Consider the following 23073-nt stretch of genomic DNA (forward strand, 5'->3'; position numbering starts at 1 on the left):
CAAGATCAAGACTGAATCGAGAACAATCGCGAAGTATCTCAATCTATATCCCGAGAGCTCTTTGCTTGCTCTTAGCGTTAGGATTGTATCAGAGCTTGAATAAAGTCGAATCAAATTGTACATGGAGTCGAGGTCTAATGCAAACTAATGGACTAATCTTGAATATCAGCTGGCATGCTGAAACTTAACATTTCCCAGACTATATTCCAAGCGGTACAACATAATCGTTAGAAGCCACTCAATGGCTTTCCAATGCTTCAATATATAATGATAAGACCTGACATCGCGGTCTGTATATCGGGTGTATTCATTGTCAAGACAATTCGATTTTTCACAGTCCACATATCCAGAATATAGCTCCAAATTAAAGCAAAATCAACTGAAAATGATAAACATCCGTTTTCTCCCAAGTTCCTCACTTCCTCATCAAAACAGCACCCAAACCACCTTCCAAAAAAAAAAAATCCACAAAAAATGTAGCACAAACAGTCGAAACAACAAACTCCATTATGGTCAATTGACAGAAATGGTGAAAAACGAGCTGTACAAAGGCTACACAAACAAATAAATAAATAAAAATCCAATGGCAAGTCAAGAGAGCTGCCTCTTACGGGACTCAACCATTACTACCGCTGTGCATTGGTATGTGCTGTTTTTTTTACTTCCATTTTCGCATCTCCATTTTTAACAATTTTAAAAGTCCAAAACCTAATTAGCTGTTAATTAGTTGAAACTAACAGTGACTACTCTTGTTGCTGCTCATGCTTTCATTTGGGGATATTTTTTTTTATCTGTGTATTTTTCGTGACCATTCTTCTTAGTCCTGTGAATGTGCTTTATCTACATTATACAATTTTTTTTTTGTGCTGCTTCTCACTCCTTCTTCCGCTTTTTTTTTCGTACTACTCGGATGAGCTATGAGCTGTTTTTTTTGTGTATATGGATAGTCGGATGAGAGAAAACCAAAAATGACTTTCCATGCTGAACAGCAGCAAAAAAAAAATTTCTTCTTTCAGGCAGATAATTTTCAATTAAAACTTAATTATTTTGTTATTTTCCTGTTCTTTGGTTCTGGTATTTTTTTGTGGGCTGGTTAAGATGGATTTTGGTTAGCTTAATGGATGGAATGTGTGTGAAGATGAGGTGTTGATGAAGTTGGTATTAATAGAGCTTTTAGAGGATGAAAGGAAACTTGATTTTTGAAAGGATATGGGGTAGTTTTGGGTGTGATGCACCGATTGAAGTGATGATTGCATGTATAAAGCTGTAAGTGGGTGTGAAACCTAAATTTTTGCATTTATGAGACTCTCAAACATATGGAAATCCACCATCATAAGCAAGTCACTGGAGATGAAGATCTTCAATGCATGTGTCAAGTCGGTACTGCTTTATGGTTGCGAGACTTGGCTCGTAACTACAGACATACAACAAAAATTACGGGTTTTTGTGAATCGCTGCTATAGACGTATTCTCAGAATATGGTGGACTGGAAAAAAATCTGAATTATCAGTTAATATGAATCAGAATCCACCGTCAGATGCCGTCAAGGCAGTTTTGTGTCTTACCGTTAATACAACGACAGGATCACATGGACCATCCTATTTGGGTTCACAATTGAATTTTCATGGATTTCTTTACATTTCAGGAGTCATTAAAAGCTAAATACTAGTTGTAGTTTGTGTACTTTCATAAAGAATAAATTAAACAGTTAAGCACAGCAGCTTTGCTGGCATTTAAGGATACTCATCCGACCTGTTCCAAGCAATAAATCACATGATTTTAACATAGTACTCATCGTCATATAATGGTCACTTGACGTCATCAACATGTCACAAATAATGCATTGACGCCTTCAACGACATAATGCGTCACTTAGGGGTCAATGCCTCGACTTCAAAAGCTCAAGACAGAACTCAGACTTCAAGACACCTTCAAATTCAAGACAACCTCACTATATCTCAATATCAACACTCTCCCCAGTACCCCAACTACCTATGTCTCTGCATTATACAATATCTTCAATATTAGACATTATAAAACGTAATCCAGGACTATATCTACCTATTATACACAAAAGTCTCAAGAATTATCTTAATTTTCAAATATTTTTCATCCCCAGCATCCACGCGTATCGACAAAAAAAGAGATATTCTCAAGCGGCTCAAAACGAAATGAGGAAGAGGAAATGAAAAAGCGATATTAAATAAGGAAAGGATTTCTCTCTTGCATTTCAATTTTTTTTTACTTCCATCTTCTTATTCCTCCCCCCAAAAAAGAAAACCTTTCGTTAAAATTTATTGCCTAAAAATTTTTGTTCCTCTTTCTTGCTACTCATTCAAGTATTAATAAGAACTCTCAAAAAAAATTTTAATAAATTTCTCATATTTTTTTAATAAGTGAAAAAGATTTAGTATTATGGAATATAAAAGTTATTGCCATGTGCTTTGGCAATAATATCAATAAAAAAAGAAAATTTTTGTTATTAAAAGTATTTGCAATTAAAAGTTGGATATAGAATAAATTATGATAAGTGGAAATAAAAAATGTCTGGCTGTGGAGATTAATTGTGATTGTTAGTAAGTTTATGAATAATAATGGGAAATGTATAAAGTTTTGAGAGGATTTAAAAAAAAAGAATGTGAATTCAGGTGTGAATTCTATCTGGGGATTGTTGGGAAATTATTGATCGAAAATTGAGGCTTAGACACGGTTTGGCTCTAACTTGGTGTCAGATTCAATTTAAATCTGGTGCCATATCAGAGTCATGCTAGACTGGTGTCGGATTTGATTCAGTTTCAGAATCATGTCAGAGTCACGCTGACTAGGTGCCGAATTTCGGATTAATTGACCGACTTGTGCTATTCAGGATACCAAAATAAGACGATAGAGCATGCAGATCTAATTGAACGAGCTTAAGAGTAGATTCAATCAATATAATTGAACATGCTCAATTTTGAGAGACGATCTAGAGCTCTTAATATCCCGAACAGATGTGATCCAGAAGGTTTCGATATCTAGCCAAATAGGGTGATAGAGCTGGGACTCTTTAGAACTTTCCTGAGGAATTAGAAACAGGTAGAAGTTATCTAAAGACAGATCCAGCTTTTAACGAGTTCTAAATGCGGCAATGGGTCCCCGTGCGCCTTAGCCAAGGAAGTAAAGTAATGATTCCAGATGCAATTCTATCTCGATTGACAGTTTCTTTCCATTAGTTCTCTGGCCGTTCACGTGACTTTTTCTCATCTAAAAAATACGCTTTTAAGACCATTAAATTAGCTTGAATTGGAAGAAGAATTCGAAGGATAGAGCTGAAGTATGTAAGACCATTAAATAGGGCGCTTAATAAAACATTTAGGCTTACTGACTGGTTGGCTAGATGAAACCCGAGATTTCGGCATCCAGACCTCGATCTCCAAACGTAAAACTACTTCTTGCTGATCTAATTAAGAAGAGTCGATTAGAGTCTACTTCAAGCTCTCCTATACCCCTAAAACAACCCCTAACCCACCCCAACCAGCAAGAATAATCTCTACGATAAAAACCAAAGGTTTTCCTTCCGTTTTCACATTCATTTCTAGTTGACTAAACCTTGAGAAGAATAATAAGTACGATAAGAAATGATTATTGTCACCAAAAAAGAAAAAAAATTGAGTTAAGCAAAGCGAAATATCGTGTAATACTGAAATTTAATTTTACCCACAAAAAGAAAGCACTTGCTGATTTTATGATTTCTAATAAATTTTTATGATTTTTATTCCTCATTTTTTTGTGTGCTTGAAAATGAAAATTTTCAGAAGGGAAAAAAAGTTTCTGCCTTTTTTTCATTTCCAATTGTGAAGTTTTTCATATTAACAATAAAGAATATTCCATCTGTTACATGAATTCAATTTTCAAGGCACGCTTCAAAATTTTTTTTTACTTCCTCAAGTCGTGTCAATTATCATACACTGTTGCTGGTTGGTGTGATATTGTGTTTCAATATATGTAAATTTTCTTCCTTTTTTTGCTATGCAAAATAAAAGGAAAGGAATAAGAAGTTTGTTTCTTCATTTTCTTTGCTATTTTTGGATTGTTTGCTCTTTTTGCCAGCGTCATTTGAATAATTAATTGAGAAAAACTAATGTGAACAGGGGTGTACATATTTAACAGGCTGAGGGGTCTTTAGATTCAGATGGGAAGTTTAGAGTCTTTGTCTTTATATCATGAGTCCTTATCAGAGGTCAAAGTCGACTTAAGTTCACTTTGGTTTATCAAAAACCGTTTAAAATTAGCTTGGAATTCTTTACTGTTGGCACTTGTGAAGTATAAAATTTCATACAAATTTAAATGGAATCTTAACGAACTATGACGAACTCAATTTTGCTTCAATCTCTAGTTCTTTTTGGTGTTATAAGAATCAACCAAGTGAAGCTCTACTTGGATGTGTTAAAAAGGACGCTAGAGTCATAAATATCCCGAACTGGCAGAAGGTTTCGAAGGATAGAGTTGTCATTAGACATTACCTACGCGCGGCAATGGGCCCTCGTGCACCCCAGCCAATGAAGTAAGTAAGTAAGTAACTCAATGAAGAATCTAAAGCTCAGCTAGGTCACCGTAACTCCAACTAGACACATCGAATGCTGATAATATTGCAATTTTATGATGGTTTGATTGATGATTATACTGACAAATTAAGTATCATCTGAATAGCTAGTACAAGTCAGTATAACGATCATAAATCCGACAATAACTCGGCTTTGCTCTGAGATAGGACCGGAATTAAACCGAATCCAGCAGCATGTCAGAGTCTAGCTTTCCAAATTTTTGACTAATTAATCGTTTTGTGCTATTCGGTTCAGTAGATTTCTTAATAAATTGAATATGAGCAACTCATAATAAAGGTTTTATAGTAATTCTGTGTCCTGGATTGGATGTGTTGATAAAGACGCTAGAGTTCTCAATATCGGGCAGTAATTGACTCAATAATTGGCAGGAGTTATCAAAAGATAGAGCTGTCTACAGACATTCTTTAAATACGGCAATGGGCCAACGTTCATCCCAGCCAAGGAAGTAAGTAAGCAATAATAATACTGAGAAAACCACTGTCCATACTTTGTGTGACAGCCAATAACACTATCTAGAATTTGGTCAGCATCAATAGTATATCCAATCAATTCCCAAAAAAATTCTTCAAACTCATTTAATTTTACTAAACTTTGCGTCCAACTTTCTCATTTCTTAATTACTTTCCCACTCCCCAAACCTCACTGCATTCATCAAAAAAGTAACTCAATCCACAACAAATCGAAAAATGGAAGCAAGAAACAGCACAAGGGAAAAACTTTAAAATGTCTTTTTTGTACAATTTGAAATGAGACAAAACTCAAGTGAGTGAGTAAGGAAACAAAAATACAGAGATGTACAAAAAGAACTGAGTCAGTAACAAAAGAGAGTGAGAGAGAGAAGGAGCCAAAGCCAATGCTGTTAGCAAGTAAATTTTGTGCGATGAAAAAGTTTGTTGAAATTCAATTATGCAAAAGTTAAATTAAATTTTCAATGTGTTTTTCCATTCTTTTTCCGCCATATTTTCTCGTGTCTCTCACTCCATCGTCGTCATCATCATCATTCCATGTACTTGTAAAATTTTTTCTTTTAAATAGTAATGTAAGAGTGCAAAAGAGCACAGCAAATTTATGTACTTTTAAGCTTCGTTTGGAAAATTGCAAGGAAAAAGTGCACAGCGACATGTTTAAATCGTAAATAAAAAAATCTTGTGCTGTTAAAGACTCTCGTCGTCTTAATATCATAAAGACTAAATCGAAAAATGATCCTGTGCAACTGCACAATTTCCTTTTGGAACTTTTGTGTGTGAATAAAAAGTTTCTTATGAAAAAATAATATTAAGTATCGTATCGAATATAATTTTTAAACTCCATCTACTCCTTTTTAATAAAAGGGCAATGGAAGTAAAGAGATGAAACTATAAAAGGGGATTTAAATTAAATGAAATTATGGAATTATGTTACAGTATGCTGCACAATTGTACAATTTTTGCAATCCTTTTGAGCTCAATTTACTTTTTTGCTTGTTATTAAGTGTGTCTGATTTATTTTGTGATGATGCTTTGGTCTGCTTTGGTCTTAATTTCTTAGTGATACATAATTAAGTGTTTTAGCCAAATTAGCAGAGGCTGGAATTGACTTGAGTTTGGTTAAGTTGGTTAAGAACTGGTCAATTAAGAGCTCATATTGAAATTTCAGACATTTAAGGTTCAAATCCTTCAGTTTCTGGAATTTTTATGTGAATAATTCACTTATAAGTAATGTACGCGCAGTTTTGGAATTTTAAGCTAGAATTAGCTTAGCAACTGCCATGCTTCAACGTCATATTCTCGATATAAATACTGTGAAACTTAGTTAGACAGTCACGAATTACAACTGGATACATCAGATCTTATGGTGTATTCGTGTTTTGCAATTGCAGAGAGTCTAAAGGGGTGTCGTACAATAGGGCAACCAACAATAGAGCCAGTTTTGAACGTCAAATGAGAGATGCCATGGATCCATAGCTAATCTATATTACCAGCGAAGTAAGAAAACGAATATAACAGATTAATAGTCAGCAGTACCTCCAGCTCATAAGGCTGAGTACTTTAAAAACTATATTATTAAGCCACATATTTAGTAAAGCATTGCCAAATGAGTAGAGTTTTCCAAAACTAAATGCGCATAGATGCATAGATGCAGAAAACTGCAGGCCTGCGCATCTAGACGAACCCTACAAATGAGACTCTGGTTAAAATTAAGTTCATTGACCTGAGTAAGTCGCCATACAAACTCACAATATTTAGGGATTCTCCATTTTTCAAGGATGACTTTTGAAGTTATTTCCCACAATTTAACCTTAATTAATTAATTTTCTAACATTTTAAATTACCCCCATTGCCCCATCTCCTTACAATCTCCCAAAAAATTCCACCATTTTATCATAGACTCCGATAAGAATCCCCATATTCCCCTTATAATGGCTTTATCTCCATTCTCCCAACAATTTCGCTATTTCTTGGAGTGGAAAATTTATGATTACATATTTATTTATATTTTCTTTTACTTCTTATGCATTCCTTATTCTCCCTCCCGATTGCAACGAAAAATGCCAGAAGGAAGAAAATGCAACTTTAAACTTTACAATTTTTATTTCTTGCAACTTTTATTTATTTATTTATTAAAGTCACTTTTAAATCCTATGGAATGGAAATTGCAAGTTGCAAGCATCATCATCAACATTATAAACGTTCCTTATGATTCCATACATTGAATACAATGTATGAGTCGGAGGATATAAAATATATATAATATTTCACTTACCTTGCTGCAAGATCTTTGTGAACGAAGCTCATTTGCTCGAGATATTTCATGCCAGAAGCGATTTGTGTTGCAATATAAATCAAACATCCATAGCTGACGTAGGAAGAAATAAAAAAAGAGATATTATTAATTCAATAACATATCATAGACGTAGAGACTTGCAGGGGCATATATGCACATTCATACAGGACATGAAAGTTTAATAGAAATTGATTTCTTTGGTCCATATTTTTCATGCTGGATTTTTAAATGGTATGTTAGGCATTAGAAGTGATCAAATGAATTGCATAGATTGAAATTTTCGAAGAATTTTTCTCTTGTGAAGTATGTAAAATTTGATCAAATTTCATGCAAAATTTCAATTTTCAATGAAACATCCTCTTGTGAAGTATGTAAATTTTGATCAAATTTTATGAAAAAATCTAAACTTTCAATGAAACATTCTCTTGTGAAGTATGTAAAAATTTCTTTCAAATTCAACATTTTTTCTCCAAAAATCGCCCCATTCACTTCCGTTATCAATCCATCCTTAACTCATTCAACTTTTTCAATATTTCTATCCGATAGACAATCCATTGCTCTTCATAGATGGCCAGAAATGAACCCTTTTTTGTTGTTGCCTTTTTTTACTCTGCTTTGCCATTATAAAAGATAGAGGATTCACATAGAGAGTTCAATGGATATGACTATCATTTTATTAAAAATTTAATTTTCATCCATATTTGCAAGAAAAAGGAGGGAAAATAAATTGATAGAGAATGGATGGATAATTCACAGGAGAGATGAGATGAAAAAGACAAGCATTTGGGGCATTTTCACTGATTGTCTGGAATGTCAGGAGAATTATGAGAGGAAAAAGTGCTTTATTTATTGATGTTGAGGGTTATTGATGTTGATTATGCGATTTTTAATGGAAAATTTCAAATGTGATGAACAAGGTTGGGGTATTTCATCCGAAATTCTTGAATATCTTTAAAATTTCAAATTCTTGACTAGAATTTCCATTTTTTCACAACCCCCAGTCCCTACACACCCCATACATCCACTCACACTCCATAAAAACCAATCCTTACCTTAATGAATTATTTTGAATGCAAACTGGACCCGTTTCAGCAATATGCTCTTGTAAAAATTGATTTAAATCACTACTATATTTATAATCCAATACAATGCATATTGGCTCATCCTTTAAGCATGCACCGATAAGCTTCATAACATTTGGATCATTTAGTCGACCCATATGTTTTGCTTTTGATCGAAACTCTTTTTTTACTGTTTCGGATGCACCTGGTCGGAGGGTTGAGACGGCAACAAGGTTTGATCTGGAAGGTTTAAAGGTTTTGATGTTAAATTAGTAAATTGTTTAAATAATTTTTATACGAATTTTGTTAATTTTTAAAAATAGTTTGCAAACTAAGGTTCGAATCCTAAGTATTTAAGTCAAATTTTATTTTTTTTCAAATTTTTTTAAATTTAATTTTGGATATAACTTACGTGAGTCCCTTTGTTTCACACAAATGCAACTCCCCAAACATTCCGCATCCAAGCTTCTCAACAATGACCAATTTATCACGTGGAAATTCCTTCAATTGCACCTCATCATCCATGAGGAGTGTATCAAAGTCACTATATGAGTTGAGATGATGATTTAATGGCGTTGTCGGTGTTATGCATCCATTACGTCCATCTAATGATACTGTTGTATTTGATCCATTACTATTTGTATTACTATGATTACTACTCGTCTTCATACTATTATTATTCATTGTATTTGAGCTGCTGAGTATGTGTCCATTGAGTGTCATTGTACCGGGTGGTTTACTTGAACATATTTGTGTTGCCGCATAATACTTTTCCTGGTTTAGTGGCGGTGGTGGTACTTTAGGTGGTTTTGGAAATATATTATTCAATGGCGGTGTCAAACGTACACCGATATAACCACCTGGCATTTTTGGCAATAAATTTTCCATATGTGGTACCGCGTAATCTTGGCAAACAATATCAGGAACATCTGAAAGTGATGCGAGATATTGAAAAAATTGTGGACAAAAAAATACATATTTTTTCGGTTCATGCTGCTGCCTTGATATTGAAAAATAAATTGTAAAAACAACAGGAAATAACAACAAGTTATGTGACTTACACATGGCATTGCTGTATATAAAAAAAATAGTAAATACGGAAGTTGGTTGGCACATAAAAAATATCAAATAAATCTTTATAGCTCTTTTCAAAATAAGCTCTTTTGCTCCTTTTTTGTTACGTACCGACTGCGACGAAGCATTTTGTAAGTTCGAATGGATTTTAAGTGAATTCTAAAAGCGATGTGTGACGTGATCCCTTTGGGATGTTTTTTTCTGGCACAGATTTAAATTGAATAATGTATGGACTTTTTTATTGATTTTGCACACAGAGTTCAATGTGTCCTTTTTTTGGCACATGGAAGAGTCATGCAAAAATTAAAACTGATTTATTAAAGATCTACTGAATTTGGATGGACTCTAATCTCCGTGTGGCTTGCAGTTAGCTGTCAAATTGAGTCTTGTGTTGGCCGGGAGTCTTATGTCGACTTATTGAGTAGTTGCATACCCCGAGGGGTCAAAAATATGTTATAACTAGTTGATGTCCAGTTAATGACTAGTTCTGATGTATTTTAGTCCAATCAGGTAGACATAGAGCCTTTCAAGTGATTAAATGTTAGATCCAACCCTAAAACACAAATTCATACCTAATACCAATGTCCAACTCATTCCTAACCCCCATCAAATCAAAACTACATCAAAATATCTCCCCAAAAAATCCCCACCAGGGATGTAACAACAAGCAATCTACACGCAGTGATAGTTTTTTTTAAGATAAAACGATTTTCCAATATGAATGAAGGGAAAATTTGTGGTAAAGTAAAGCAAAAGCATTACAATATAAGTTCCCTTAAAAACTGGAGTAAAAAGAAGATTTTCATTGTGTAGAAGACTGCTATCTATGTTCATACCAGCTGCTGTTGGAAAAGATAGATAGATGGATGGATAGATAAATGGAAAAAGAGTGAGAGGGTTTTGCAAGGTGAGGTGACTTGAAGGGGAGGGTGTTGTTGGTAGTGGAAGTAGGTTTTTTGGGGGAGGTGGGGGCTTTGTATGATTTTGGGTACATTAGCTGTATTTTCATCGGAGAATGGGGTCAAGTCGTAATGACACGACTTTTTCTTACAAAATCTGAATCGACTTCATGCTGCGGGTCACTATACTTTATGTTGTTGAACCTTAGCTTCCCTCAACAGTCAAACATAGACTTGCACCCAGAATTTGCCAGACTAGTCAAGAAATAACACATTATAGATCATACCCAAAAAATTCCATCAATTCCCACCCCTTGGACATATTTTTCATTTGTCTATAGATCTTTTGTGCTTTCATGTTTTACTATGTGTGCCAAAACTTTTTCCTCATCTCTCAGCTTCCCCCCTCTTCAATTTAATAGAATTTCGACATTGCATTATAAACATTTTTCAAAAGAAAGAAAAATAGATTGAATGGAAAATTATTTTTTGTTCCTTCTTTGAAGCTTTTTTTACTTTTTACTCGATTCAAAAAAAAAATGTTTATTTTTCAATATCTTACGCTCTAGCTACATAGATCTTTTGTCTTCAAACGATATAAAGTTTTTTATTTTTGGATAGCATACTATATTACATCATATATGAACGCCTTTAAAGTGCCGATTAATCATTTTTAAATCAAGTGGAAAACCACATGTACATGAAGCATGAAATTTGAGGAGCATTATGAAGCAGTTCATTGAGATTTATGTATATAAAAAAAAAGTTTTTTGTGTACATATTGAATTGTATTGATTTATTTGTTGGATATAAGTTGAATTAAAGTTTAAAATTAAAATTGCGGATATGAAGTGATTTTGGATGTAGTAAGTGGCATATTTATGCCCAGTAAGCATGTTTGTGGGGTTACAAATGTATGAAACTGTTTGCAGTGTGTCGAGGCTTACCATCGACTACAAACCCAATCCCTTACCCCATCCCCATTCCATCTAGAACTATACGTAATAACTGAACGGTTCCTTATAACGTTACAAAATATTGAACTTTTTCTCTGAATTTTTCAAAATTTAACAATGGAATCCTTGGAGTTTCTATTGTTTTGGCTGCATTCACTGTCCTTGTCTGTCCCCTTGGCAAGGAGAGTAAATCCACTCCTTGTTAGTCCCCTTAGAAATTGGCAAGTGGAAGCCAACAATAGAGCCAGCTTCAAACGACTCCTGGGAAGTCATGGATCACAATTGATCTGTACGACCAGCGAAGTAAGTCTGTCCCCATGATCACGTTCAATTAGTGATTGGTCTCTAATTTAAAATTATTTCTATTTTAAAAAGTCTTTCAATTTTAGCAAATCTTTTATTCGTTAAAATTGCTCAAATTTGATTGAAGAGAACTGAAAAGTTGAAGACTTACATGTCTCAGGTTCGATTCCTATGTAAATTAATTAAATCGTATTTTTTGTATGTATTTTTAATGTTTTTTACAACATTATTTATTTTTTTCAAAATTATTTTAATCATTTAGCCTGCAACAATAAAGCTCCAAATTCCACTCAAGATGACATAATTTATAAGCTCCAGCAATATTCACTCCATTTAATTTATCACTCAAACTGTTCAACATTGTTAATCCAAATATTTTACATTTGAAGATTTATGCATGTCATAATAATTTTAATGGCAGTGGCTCACATATTTTATGCAGGTTTTTTTTTTAAACTCCTGACACAGTATCGTATGCAGCACCTTTAGCTCAATGTTGACTAAGATTTATTAAGTGTGCATTTTCAAGAACAAGAAAGCTGAACTTTGAACTCGCTCGAAAATTGTCTCCGAGAATGTGAGAGAATGTTAAGGTATTTTCAGCATTTATGTATAAAATAAATTTTATACATGCATAGCTGTTTCCATCTGCATAATCCACTTATGTGAATTGCAAATGCTTTTATATGAAATGTGCAATGGAAATAACAATAAAGTATGGAGTATTATTTGTGCTTCTTCTTTTATTTTGCTTACTGATGGAATATTTTTTTTTTTCACACCTTATAGCATATCAATGACTTTGGTTCATGGATACTACTTGGATGTAAGGAGATTAAGTAACCCTAACAGACAAAGAGACCGATTTTAGGTACCCTGGTGATATTTCTGTATCATGAGAGTATGATCTATGTCTGTAAGGTTAAGGTGAGTCTATGGACAAAGTTACAATCCTATAGAGGTAAGGACGATCCTATCGGAGTAGAGAGGATTAGTAGAGATGAAATGAGGGCTAAATAGAAGAATATAGGGTCAGGTAGAGAGTAGGAGGGTCTTATAGAGAGGAAGAGGGTCTTGTTTAAGGATAGAGGATCTATTGGATAGCTTAAGGTTTCTTAAGAAGACTAAAGTAAGAAATAATTCCCAGTATATTGAAATAGGCTTCTATAGAGAGACAGAAGGTCCTTCCAAGAAAGAGAGCTGCTTATATATGTAGAAAGGGCTACACCGGAGCCAATAGGATCAAACAGAGATGAAGTGGATCAAGAAGATAGACATATGGCCTTATAAAGTTCAAATTTAGTCAATTCTACTTAATTAAGGCCCAATAAATCTGTAAATAGTCAAAAATCCACAAAATACTCAAGTTCAATTCCCATTGAATTACAACTTTCACCTCAAGCCTAATTCCATGATAACATCATCAACACACAAAAGTTAATTCTTGTTCTTTTTTTCACTTCCATCATTATTCAACCTCCTCACTATCTTTCTTCCTCACTGCTTATTTTCTTTTTTTTCATTCCTCATGTGTTGATGATGATGGTGATGACGACGATAAGATAAGATGATGAAAATAATGCTTCAAGATTGCACATTTATTGTGTTGTATGGTGTATATATATGTGAAGGACATGACATGCATATGATATTTTCGTATCAACAATGCAATGTGAAGAGACATAAATCTTATTATGATAGAATGTAGATGAAGAATGTTGTGATTTATGACTGATCTTTGCACAAGACTTCAATAAGGATTGGATATGAGGTGGAATTTTGTATTTATGAATGCATTTGTGAGGAGCATTTTAATAATTATTTAAATAATGTGCATTTTCTATGGATTAGACGTGATAGTTATGTGGCTCGAGGTTGCTGTTGATTGATTTTGAATGCGATTTAAATGATTGGAATTAAGTGCAAAAAAAATCTGTAAAAAACGACTAAATGGAATAAGTTTAAAACTTCATGTTACCTTAGGACTCGAACCTTGGTTGATTAGAAATCTGAAAGTTCTGATTTTTCTGTTAATTTTCTCCTAATAATTGTTTGAAAAATAGCCATTTTAAGTCACAAAGCTCCCCAAAAAGTCACAAAATCCACAAAGCATCAACATTTTCCATCAATCAATCATGTCCATAACTCAAAAGTTTCTCTCGACATTATTTGATGCGTAAATCCACTCCATTTACTTACAATGTCTTAAACCAGCTTCATAATTTATTAAAATTGCAAAGACACTAATGTCCATGATATTAAAGATTGTTGATAGGGCTATAGATAAGTAAAAGAGATTAACGTACATGACAGAGGCGATAATTAAAAAGATAATCGCTTTCTGAAGCCCACATATGAGTCTGTGTATTTATGTACACACAGCAATAATAATAATGATGATAATGATAAAATGAGACATGTCTTGTGTGCCTGCTTAAGTGGCAAAAAAATATATAAATATCCATGGACAGTAAAGAATATTAAATGTGAAAGTTTATTAAGTTTTTTTCTCAATTTATCCTCCAAAATCAGAAAAGGAACTGATATAAAAATGAAAAAAAAATCACATCAGCTCCATTCATTACACACTGCATTGAGTGTTGGCGACATGCTCGATTGAGTGAAGAGAATTTATTGATGTGATAAAATTTGATGAAGAGATTTTTTTTTCTTTTTTTGCCTCCTTCATTTTAATGTAAGCGCACAACATGGTTGATTTCTCCCAATAAATAATGGATAAATAAAGTCGTTAGCTGTTTCATGGATATGGCAGTGATAAAGGAGACAATTTTTTCGATAAATTAATCGATAAATTTGAATGAAATGAAGTTAATTGGGGTTTTGGGGAGGGGAATTTTGGGTTAAAATGAGAAATTGCTTAATTTTGACTTGAATTTTTGACAAAAAAAAAAGATGCAGCATACGCAAATTTTTGTTAAATTTATGGGACTTGAACCCATCAAAAACCGAAATATTCTTCAATTGTTCAATTTTCCATACCCCAAAAACCCGCAAAATTCACAATTTAAAGTCATTCACTGCAGGAAATCATTAACATCCCAAACATGCTTACTCACAAAACAAGAGGAACATCCAAAAAATAAAAACTGAAAAATATCATTCCTATCAATTTCACATCTGTTTGCATTTCGCGCACATGTGCTCTTCCATATCTTTCACATTCTTGATGTCATATTGCATACATAGAATGTATGCGATTGCAATATCATGTCATAAGATTATGAGGATGTTGAAATATTTGCTGAGATTAAAAAAAAATATGAATATTCATGAGTCGACTGGGACAATTTCAATCCACACCTTTGATAATGTCGCGTACTACACACATGCTTTCTTTAATTAATTGACGGCTTATAATTAATCGTTAGTCGCCATCCATGCTTGATGATATCCATTTCAATGAGTGTAATGAGATGTTTGTCTCATTTTTTATTTTTTTGTTGTTTTGAAGAATAATAAAAACACGAGAAAAAGTTTGCAGTCTCATGTCATGTTGTGCATCACATTAATTATCTTGTGGGTGTGTGTATGTATGTTTGCCATCATGTCGCGCGCGTTAAATTCTCTTTTTCCTTCATATTTTAATGAGTTTAATGCAATCAAAAGATGCAAAAAATATAAAGGCACAACAGCATGTGTGAGTGCCATCATAACATAGATTTTTCAATATTTTAATGAGGAAATTAATTTAAATATAGATTAATGTTAGGAGTCAATTCAAATTCTACTTTTTAATCTCATCATCGTGTTTGAATGCATTATGATGTGGAATGTCTATGATGCATTTTGTATGGTCGGGAAGATGAATTTATGTTTTATGACATATGATGAATAATAATAGATAAATTATCTTTACTTCTTAGCTTACTGTATAGATCTATGCATGTAGAATGTAAAATGTAGATTTAGAGCACTTTTTGAATTTAAATTGATTTTCTGAAGTCATCTAACATGCTTCGTACCCGGAATCAATTTCAATCCACCTCTAAAAACACCCCAGAATACATCAAACAAGATGCCACAACAGCTGGACATCCACAAATCCTTTCAATATAAAAATTAAATTTAATCGGTCCATTAAAATTTAATTAACAATTTTCCATCGTCTTTGTGCCTTCACGGCCTTTTAATTCAAGACTTTGTTGCTTAAATATCATCAATTTTATAATATACAATATATGTGTGTATGGGCGGTATATGAGCATAAAAATATCTCATAAATGATATTAATTAATACTGAATTATTAATTCCATTCATTTATAACGAGTCAAGCTGTATTAAGAGCTTCGCACAAGAAGATTTATAAAAAATAAAAAGTATTAAATATTGCTAAAAAAGGCGGCGCATGAACATATAAAGAGTATCAATAACCTACCTGTATAATCAGGTGTTACATGAAGTCGCTGCTGCATGTCATTAAGAGTACATCCACTCGCTGCACTCGTATACATATTAACATTGAATGGCTCATGATATAAGCTACTCTTATCGATTGACTCGTTGTCATCCATTGACACTTTAAAGTTACTATTTAGTCGCTTATCGATGCCCAATCCATCAGAATATTGTGTATGCTGTAAGGCATTAAGTACAGCTGCCGTTCTTGTACGTTTATTCTTTGTCACAATGAATAATATAACGGCAATCAGTACGAAGATGATAATGGCAAGTGCTGTAATCACGACACTAATGATATGCTGCTCCGGCTCCTGATCAATTGGTCGTGACGAAACGACTGTAACGGATAAAAAAGAGAATTTTTTGTGTTAAAAAAGGGAAAGAAATGAGATAAAATTTTAAAAGGATGGATTTTTTGGATGTCAAGTGCGATGTGTGGTTGGGAAGTCCCTTGGAATGATTGGATGGAGGAATTTAGGATTGTGAAATTTGGGTTTTGGTCTTGAAAAGGTTTTATCAATTTATATTAAGCAAAACTTTCATTACAAATTAGTAAAATTTTGAAAAAAAAATTCAAGAATCTTAAAATCCTAGGTTCAAATCCTTAATATATTATATCAGTAAAATTTAATAGTCGTGTCGTGTTTTGATTTTTTTTTTTTTTGCATTATTTTATCAATTTTTTTAATTAATTTCAAATTAAGCATTTAGGTTATGCTTTGCAGTATAATAATCTTGACTTCAACTCATTTTGCATGACCCAGCATAAGAAATTTGACAGAACTCCTTTCGAGCTACAAGAATTTCCATCAAAATATTCCTGACAAAATCCATCCAAGGATCAAGCATTAGGGGACACAAACCATTAATGATAATGGATAATGAGACCGCATTAATTAAATAATTCCATATATGAGTGCCTTTGTGCTCTAACAAAAATCCATAAAATTTCCATTTTCAATCCCCAAAAGGGGCCTTCTCATTTTTAAAGTTGTCTTCTTATTATCGTCACTAATAGAAAATGTGTGTACATGTGACTGTATACATCCAAAAAAGGGACCAAAAAAAATCATTTTATGACTTTAAGGATAATTAACTTTTTCTTCTTATTTTTCCTTACAGCTTCTTCCTTTAGTGTGACATTCAACATGTGATGTCGTCACACAAGAAAATGGACAATTTCCTTTATTTTTTTCACACTTCAACCGACATTGACAGACTTAAAGTTTCTCATAATTTGGCACTTTACATTCCATTCTTGACTATTTTATCCACAATGACATTGATAACAAGACGGAGCATGGAAAGGACTTTAATGTGCTTGCTAGTTTTTGGGTTCGGTTGAATGGAAAAAATTACAAAAGTCCTCGTGTTATTGATCGAGGGACTTAAGCGCATTTTTGTCCCAGCGATCAGTAATTGATTAATAAGTCACTTCCAGAACTAAAACACAAGATCCAGTAAGATCCACTTCACTTCCAGAACTAAAACACAAGATCCAGTAAGATCCAGGTCACTTCTAGTCCTAAAAATCAAGATCCAGTAAGATCCAGGTCACTTCTAGACCTAAAAACCAAGATCCAGTAAGATCCAGGTCACTTTCAGAACTAAAACACAAGATCCAGTAAGATCCAGTTCACTTCCAGATCTTAAAAACAAGATCCATATAAAACTTCCACAAATTTAAGAACTACATCATTTAACGGATTTTCATAATTCAAACCTCATAACGGTCAAAAAAAAATTTAAACATTGTTCAGTAAACACTGTTAAAACATCGACAAACATTGAAAAACACTGTAAAACAATGAAAAAACGTGTTGTTGTTTTTGTTGTTGTTGTATATGAAAATGAAAAACTGTTAATTATAGTATTTATGCGTTGATTTGAGACTTCTAAATGACCGATAACCCAATAACTTGATAGAACGAAGCTATTAAAACAAACCAGAGCTCTCTACGATGTCTAGTTTTCGAGATCTCGCGTTCCAGCCGAACGAACGAACGAACGAACGAACGAACGAACGAACGAACGAACAAAGTGCATTATTAAGCTACCTTTTTGAAAACAAGTTTCAAAAATGCGCTAAAAAGGTTTAAACTAGGAACAATTTTGAGGGATTTTTTGATATCCCCGACACATGAAAATTTATGAAGTAATAGCATCGTTTATGGTTAGTCAAATGGAAAAGTCATTGGAAATGAAAAAAAAAGAAGGCTAATCATTTCCAAAAAACCGAGGCACAGAGGAAATTTCAAGCAGTTCAAGTGGAAATTTCTTTTTTTAAATAATTGACTTTATGATTTTGTTTTCTTTCTCGGTCAATGACTACACTTTATGTCCCCAACATGTGACGATTGATAAACTCGATGATTTTTTTTGATGTCTATACTCACTTTGTGGTACATGATTACGATTAATATTACGATTCTTGGACATTTGAACTTCATCACTTTGGAGTGTATATTCGATGGAATTTGTGTCTTGTGGTTTAACATATGCGACCTCTTCGCTGAAATTGCCGAGTGCTGGAACTGTAAAAAAGGAAATAAAAATAATTATGTTAAATGTGATTTGAGGGTTGTTGATTGGAATTGTTGGTTTTTGAAATTAAAGTAAATTATTAAGTCTAAGAGGCATAATTGTTAGCTGTAATAGGCAAAGAGTATGCTTTCATGGTACAGAAATAACCAGAGCTCGAAGTCGGTTCGAGTCGTTTCAATAAACCGAATCGACTCGAGTCGACTTGAAGTCGAGTACAATTGAGTCGAGTCGAGTCGACTTCAACCATATCGACTTCGAGCTCAGGAAATACCACTATGGTACCTGAAAGCAGTCTCTTTGTCTGTTAGAGTAGGGTTGATTCTTGTTTTAATTGGAATTTTTCTAGATGTTGAAAGGTTCTTTAAGTGTCGGTCCTTGAGGCGACAACGGGACGATACCCTTGTTTAATGTCATATTATTAATTGTTATGAATTGTTATTAATTTAAGTATGTATTTTTAAAACAATTTTATGTAAGAAATTGAACTGAAATGGAATTTATTGTAATAGTTGAAGGTTCAAATCCTTAAGTTAATGAAATAACAGTTATTAATGAAAGTCTGAATGTTTATTTTTTTTGAATTTTTTGTTTTAGAAAGTTAAAGTTCAATTCCTATAAATTCAAACAAACGCACAATAATTGCATTTACAGCTTTAATAATTTTTTTTTGAAGTTCCCAATGAAAAAATTCAATTTAAATCCATAAAAAAAGTCTCTTTTAAACTTATTAAATTATCTAGCATATTCCATTCATAATTCTAATGACATTAAAGACGTCAGTCGACATCACAAAGTGAATTTTTCACTATCGAATTTCATTTCAATGATAAAAAAATAAGTGAAGAGCTTCACAAAAGTGACATGAAATAGAAAATGAGAGCAGTAGATGATGAATATAATGAGATAAATTTAGCAGTGAGACATTCTAATAAATCATCATTTTATATCAAGAGTCATCCTTCTCCTCCTCATCATTATTCTTATTTTCATCTTTTTAAACGAGCATCAAGACGTAAAGTGAGTGAAATAAAGGAAATGAAAGTGCAAAACACAATAATTCATTCATGCAATCCAATGGAAAGGTCAAAAGTATCATCTGAGATTTTTTTCTTCATATTTTCTCATATTTTTATGTGCTGCTTTGTTATGCTGCATTTTATGACTTTTTATGTTATTGCAAAAAATAAGAAGGAAATTGAGACTTTCTTGTTTCTTATTTTTTGAGTCATTCTTTGATGTCGTTATGTAAAATAAGAAGGAATTTTATACAATTTTTTTGTGTGCATAGAAAATTTATTATGAGCAGCAATGGCTGTGCTGATCATCTTACAAAGTACAGTCTTTATGAGTTTATAATGGATTGAATGGCTTGGATATTGAGACATTATTTTTTGTGTGGAATTGACAGGTTTATCACTGGTATTAATGAAGGGTTGTGGTCAGGAAGTTAGCAAATGGGGCAATCAGGGGATTAGGGACAGGCAAGTTTGGGGATCAAAATTCTCTTCGACACAAAAATTGATTTAATAAACTTGGATTTTTTTGAGGTAAAATGTCCATTAATTCACTATTTTAGGTGAAATTACTAGGATTTGAACTGTAGACTGATCTCAGAATTAGGTTCAAGTCAATAAACGTGATAATGAACCAAATTGCATTTTTACACGCTTTTATTTTACACGCTTTTATTTGACTTGCTCTGTCTGTCCTTCTGTCACGTTCAAAATTTGTGACCCTTTTTTCGACCACTTCTGATGCTCCAATCATGCTGATTTTTTTTATATATGTGTGTTCCGGAGAGCAATTTGATGTTTTGTCATCATTAAATCGCTAACTTGCTTCCTTATATTTTAATTAATTAATTTAAATTTTTATATGGGAAAAAATTTGAAAAAAATCCGTTGTCAATTATGTGTATTTCTAATTCACACTATCAAGACCGTTTATCGAACTAGAAATGATTTTCTATGATTTATTATGCATTGATTAATAATACGAATTATTAATTACATTATAATATCGACCTGTTCAGGACATTTAAGTAAGACTAAAAAAATATCAAGTGATTTTCTCATGGATATTCTTACTAAAAATTTGAATTCAAAGAAAACCGTTACATTCAAATCTTCAAAAATACGTTAATATTGATTGAATTTCATTCTATATAAATATGGTTCTGGATCTCATTGGATCTTGATATACTGAGTAAATATGGCTCTGGATCTCATTGGATCTTGATATACTGAGTAAATATGGTCCTGGATCTCATTGGATCTTGATATACTGATTAAATATGGTCCTGGATCTTACTGGATCTTGATATACTGAGTAAATATGGTCCTGGATCTCACTGGATCTTGATTTACTGAGTAAATATGGTTCTGGATCTCATTGGATCTTGATATACTGAGTAAATATGGTCCTGGATCTTATTGGATCTTGATATACTGAGTAAATATGGTCCTGGATCTCACTGGATCTTGATATAATGAGTAAATATGGTCCTGGATCTTACTGGTTCTTGATATACTGAATAAATATGGTCCTGGATCTCACTGGATCTTGATATACTGAGTAAATATGGTCCTGGATCTTACTGGATCTTGATATACTGTATAAATATGGTCCCGGATCTCACTGGATCTTGATATACTGAGTAAATATGGTCCTGGATATTACAGGATATTGATATACTGTATAAATATGGTCCTGGATTTCACTGGATCTTGATATACTGAGTAAATATGGTTCTGGATCTCATTGGATCTTGATATACTGATTAAATATGGTCCTGGATCTTACTGGATCTTGATATACTGAGTAAATATGGTCCTGGATCTCACTGGATCTTGATTTACTGAGTAAATATGGTTCTGGATCTCATTGGATCTTGATATACTGAGTAAATATGGTCCTGGATCTTATTGGATCTTGATATACTGAGTAAATATGGTCCTGGATCTCACTGGATCTTGATATAATGAGTAAATATGGTCCTGGATCTTACTGGGTCTTGATATACTGAATAAATATGGTCCTGGATCTCACTGGATCTTGATATACTGAGTAAATATGGTCCTGGATCTTACTGGATCTTGATATACTGTATAAATATGGTCCCGGATCTCACTGGATCTTGATATACTGAGTAAATATGGTCCTGGATCTTACTGGATCTTGATATGCTGAGTAAATATGGTCCTGGATCTTACTGGATCTTGATATACTGAGTAAATAGGGTCCTGGAGTCCGACAGTACTGTGACCTAATAACAGTCGGGCGAACGAAGCGAAGCGAAGTGGAGTCCGACACTACTGTGACTTAATAACAGTCGGGCGAACGAAGCGAAGCGAAGTGGAGTCCGACACTATTGTGACCTAATAACAGTCGGGCGAACGAAGCGAAGCGAAGTGGAGTCCGACACTATTGTGACCTAATAACAGTCGGGCGAAAGAACCGAAGCGAAGTGGAGTCCGACACTACTGTGACTTAATAACAGTCGGGCGAACGAAGCGAAGCGAAGTGGAGTCCGACACTATTGTGACCTAATAACAGTCGGGCGAACGAAGCGAAGCGAAGTGGAGTCCGACACTATTGTGACCTAATAACAGTCGGGCGAAAGAAGCGAAGCGAAGTGGAGTCCGACACTACTGTGACCTAATAACAGTCGGGCGAACGAAGCGAAGCGAAGTGAAGTCCGACACTATTGTGACCCAATAACAGTCGGGCGAACGAAGCGAAGCGAAGTGGAGTCCGACACTACTGTGACCTAATAACAGTCGGGCGAACGAAGCGAAGCGAAGTGAAGTCCGACACTACTGTGACTTAATAACAGTCGGGCGAAAGAAGCGAAGCGAAGTGGAGTCCGACACTACTGTGACCTAATAACAGTCGGGCGAACGAAGCGAAGCGAAGTGGAGTCCGACACTATTGTGACCTAATAACAGTCGGGCGAAAGAACCGAAGCGAAGTGGAGTCCGACACTACTGTGACTTAATAACAGTCGGGCGAACGAAGCGAAGCGAAGTGGAGTCCGACACTATTGTGACCTAATAACAGTCGGGCGAACGAAGCGAAGCGAAGTGGAGTCCGACACTATTGTGACCTAATAACAGTCGGGCGAACGAAGCGAAGCGAAGTGGAGTCCGACACTACTGTGACTTAATAACAGTCGGGCGAACGAAGCGAAGCGAAGTGGAGTCCGACACTATTGTGACCTAATAACAGTCGGGCGAACGAAGCGAAGCGAAGTGGAGTCCGACACTATTGTGACCTAATAACAGTCGGGCGAACGAAGCGAAGCGAAGTGAAGTCCGACACTACTGTGACTTAATAACAGTCGGGCGAAAGAAGCGAAGCGAAGTGGAGTCCGACACTATTGTGACCTAATAACAGTCGGGCGAACGAAGCGAAGCGAAGTGGAGTCCGACACTATTGTGACCTAATAAC

The 23073-nt window shown here is 34.0% G+C and overlaps 1 protein-coding gene across 4 annotated transcripts in view; it reads right to left on the reverse strand.

Annotated features, from left to right (window-relative positions):
- The window catches only part of Ddr (discoidin domain-containing receptor 2), a 234706-nt gene that overhangs the window by 26391 nt on the left and 185242 nt on the right, over positions 1 to 23073 (reverse strand). For all 4 annotated transcript variants that reach the window (XM_070650845.1, XM_070650846.1, XM_070650847.1 and 1 more), the window contains 5 exons: positions 18477 to 18614; positions 16058 to 16417; positions 8841 to 9357; positions 8420 to 8668; positions 7347 to 7439 (listed from right to left, as the gene is read on the reverse strand). In XM_070650845.1, coding sequence (XP_070506946.1) covers positions 7347 to 7439; positions 8420 to 8668; positions 8841 to 9357; positions 16058 to 16417; positions 18477 to 18614 — 1357 coding nt within the window. The remainder of the gene's footprint in view (positions 1 to 7346; positions 7440 to 8419; positions 8669 to 8840; positions 9358 to 16057; positions 16418 to 18476; positions 18615 to 23073) is intronic.

The sequence above is a fragment of the Chironomus tepperi genome, unplaced genomic scaffold (assembly GCF_022539635.2).
Source record: "Chironomus tepperi strain 1889 unplaced genomic scaffold, CSIRO-AGI_Ctep_v1 contig_449, whole genome shotgun sequence".
NCBI lineage: Eukaryota > Metazoa > Arthropoda > Insecta > Diptera > Chironomidae > Chironomus > Chironomus tepperi.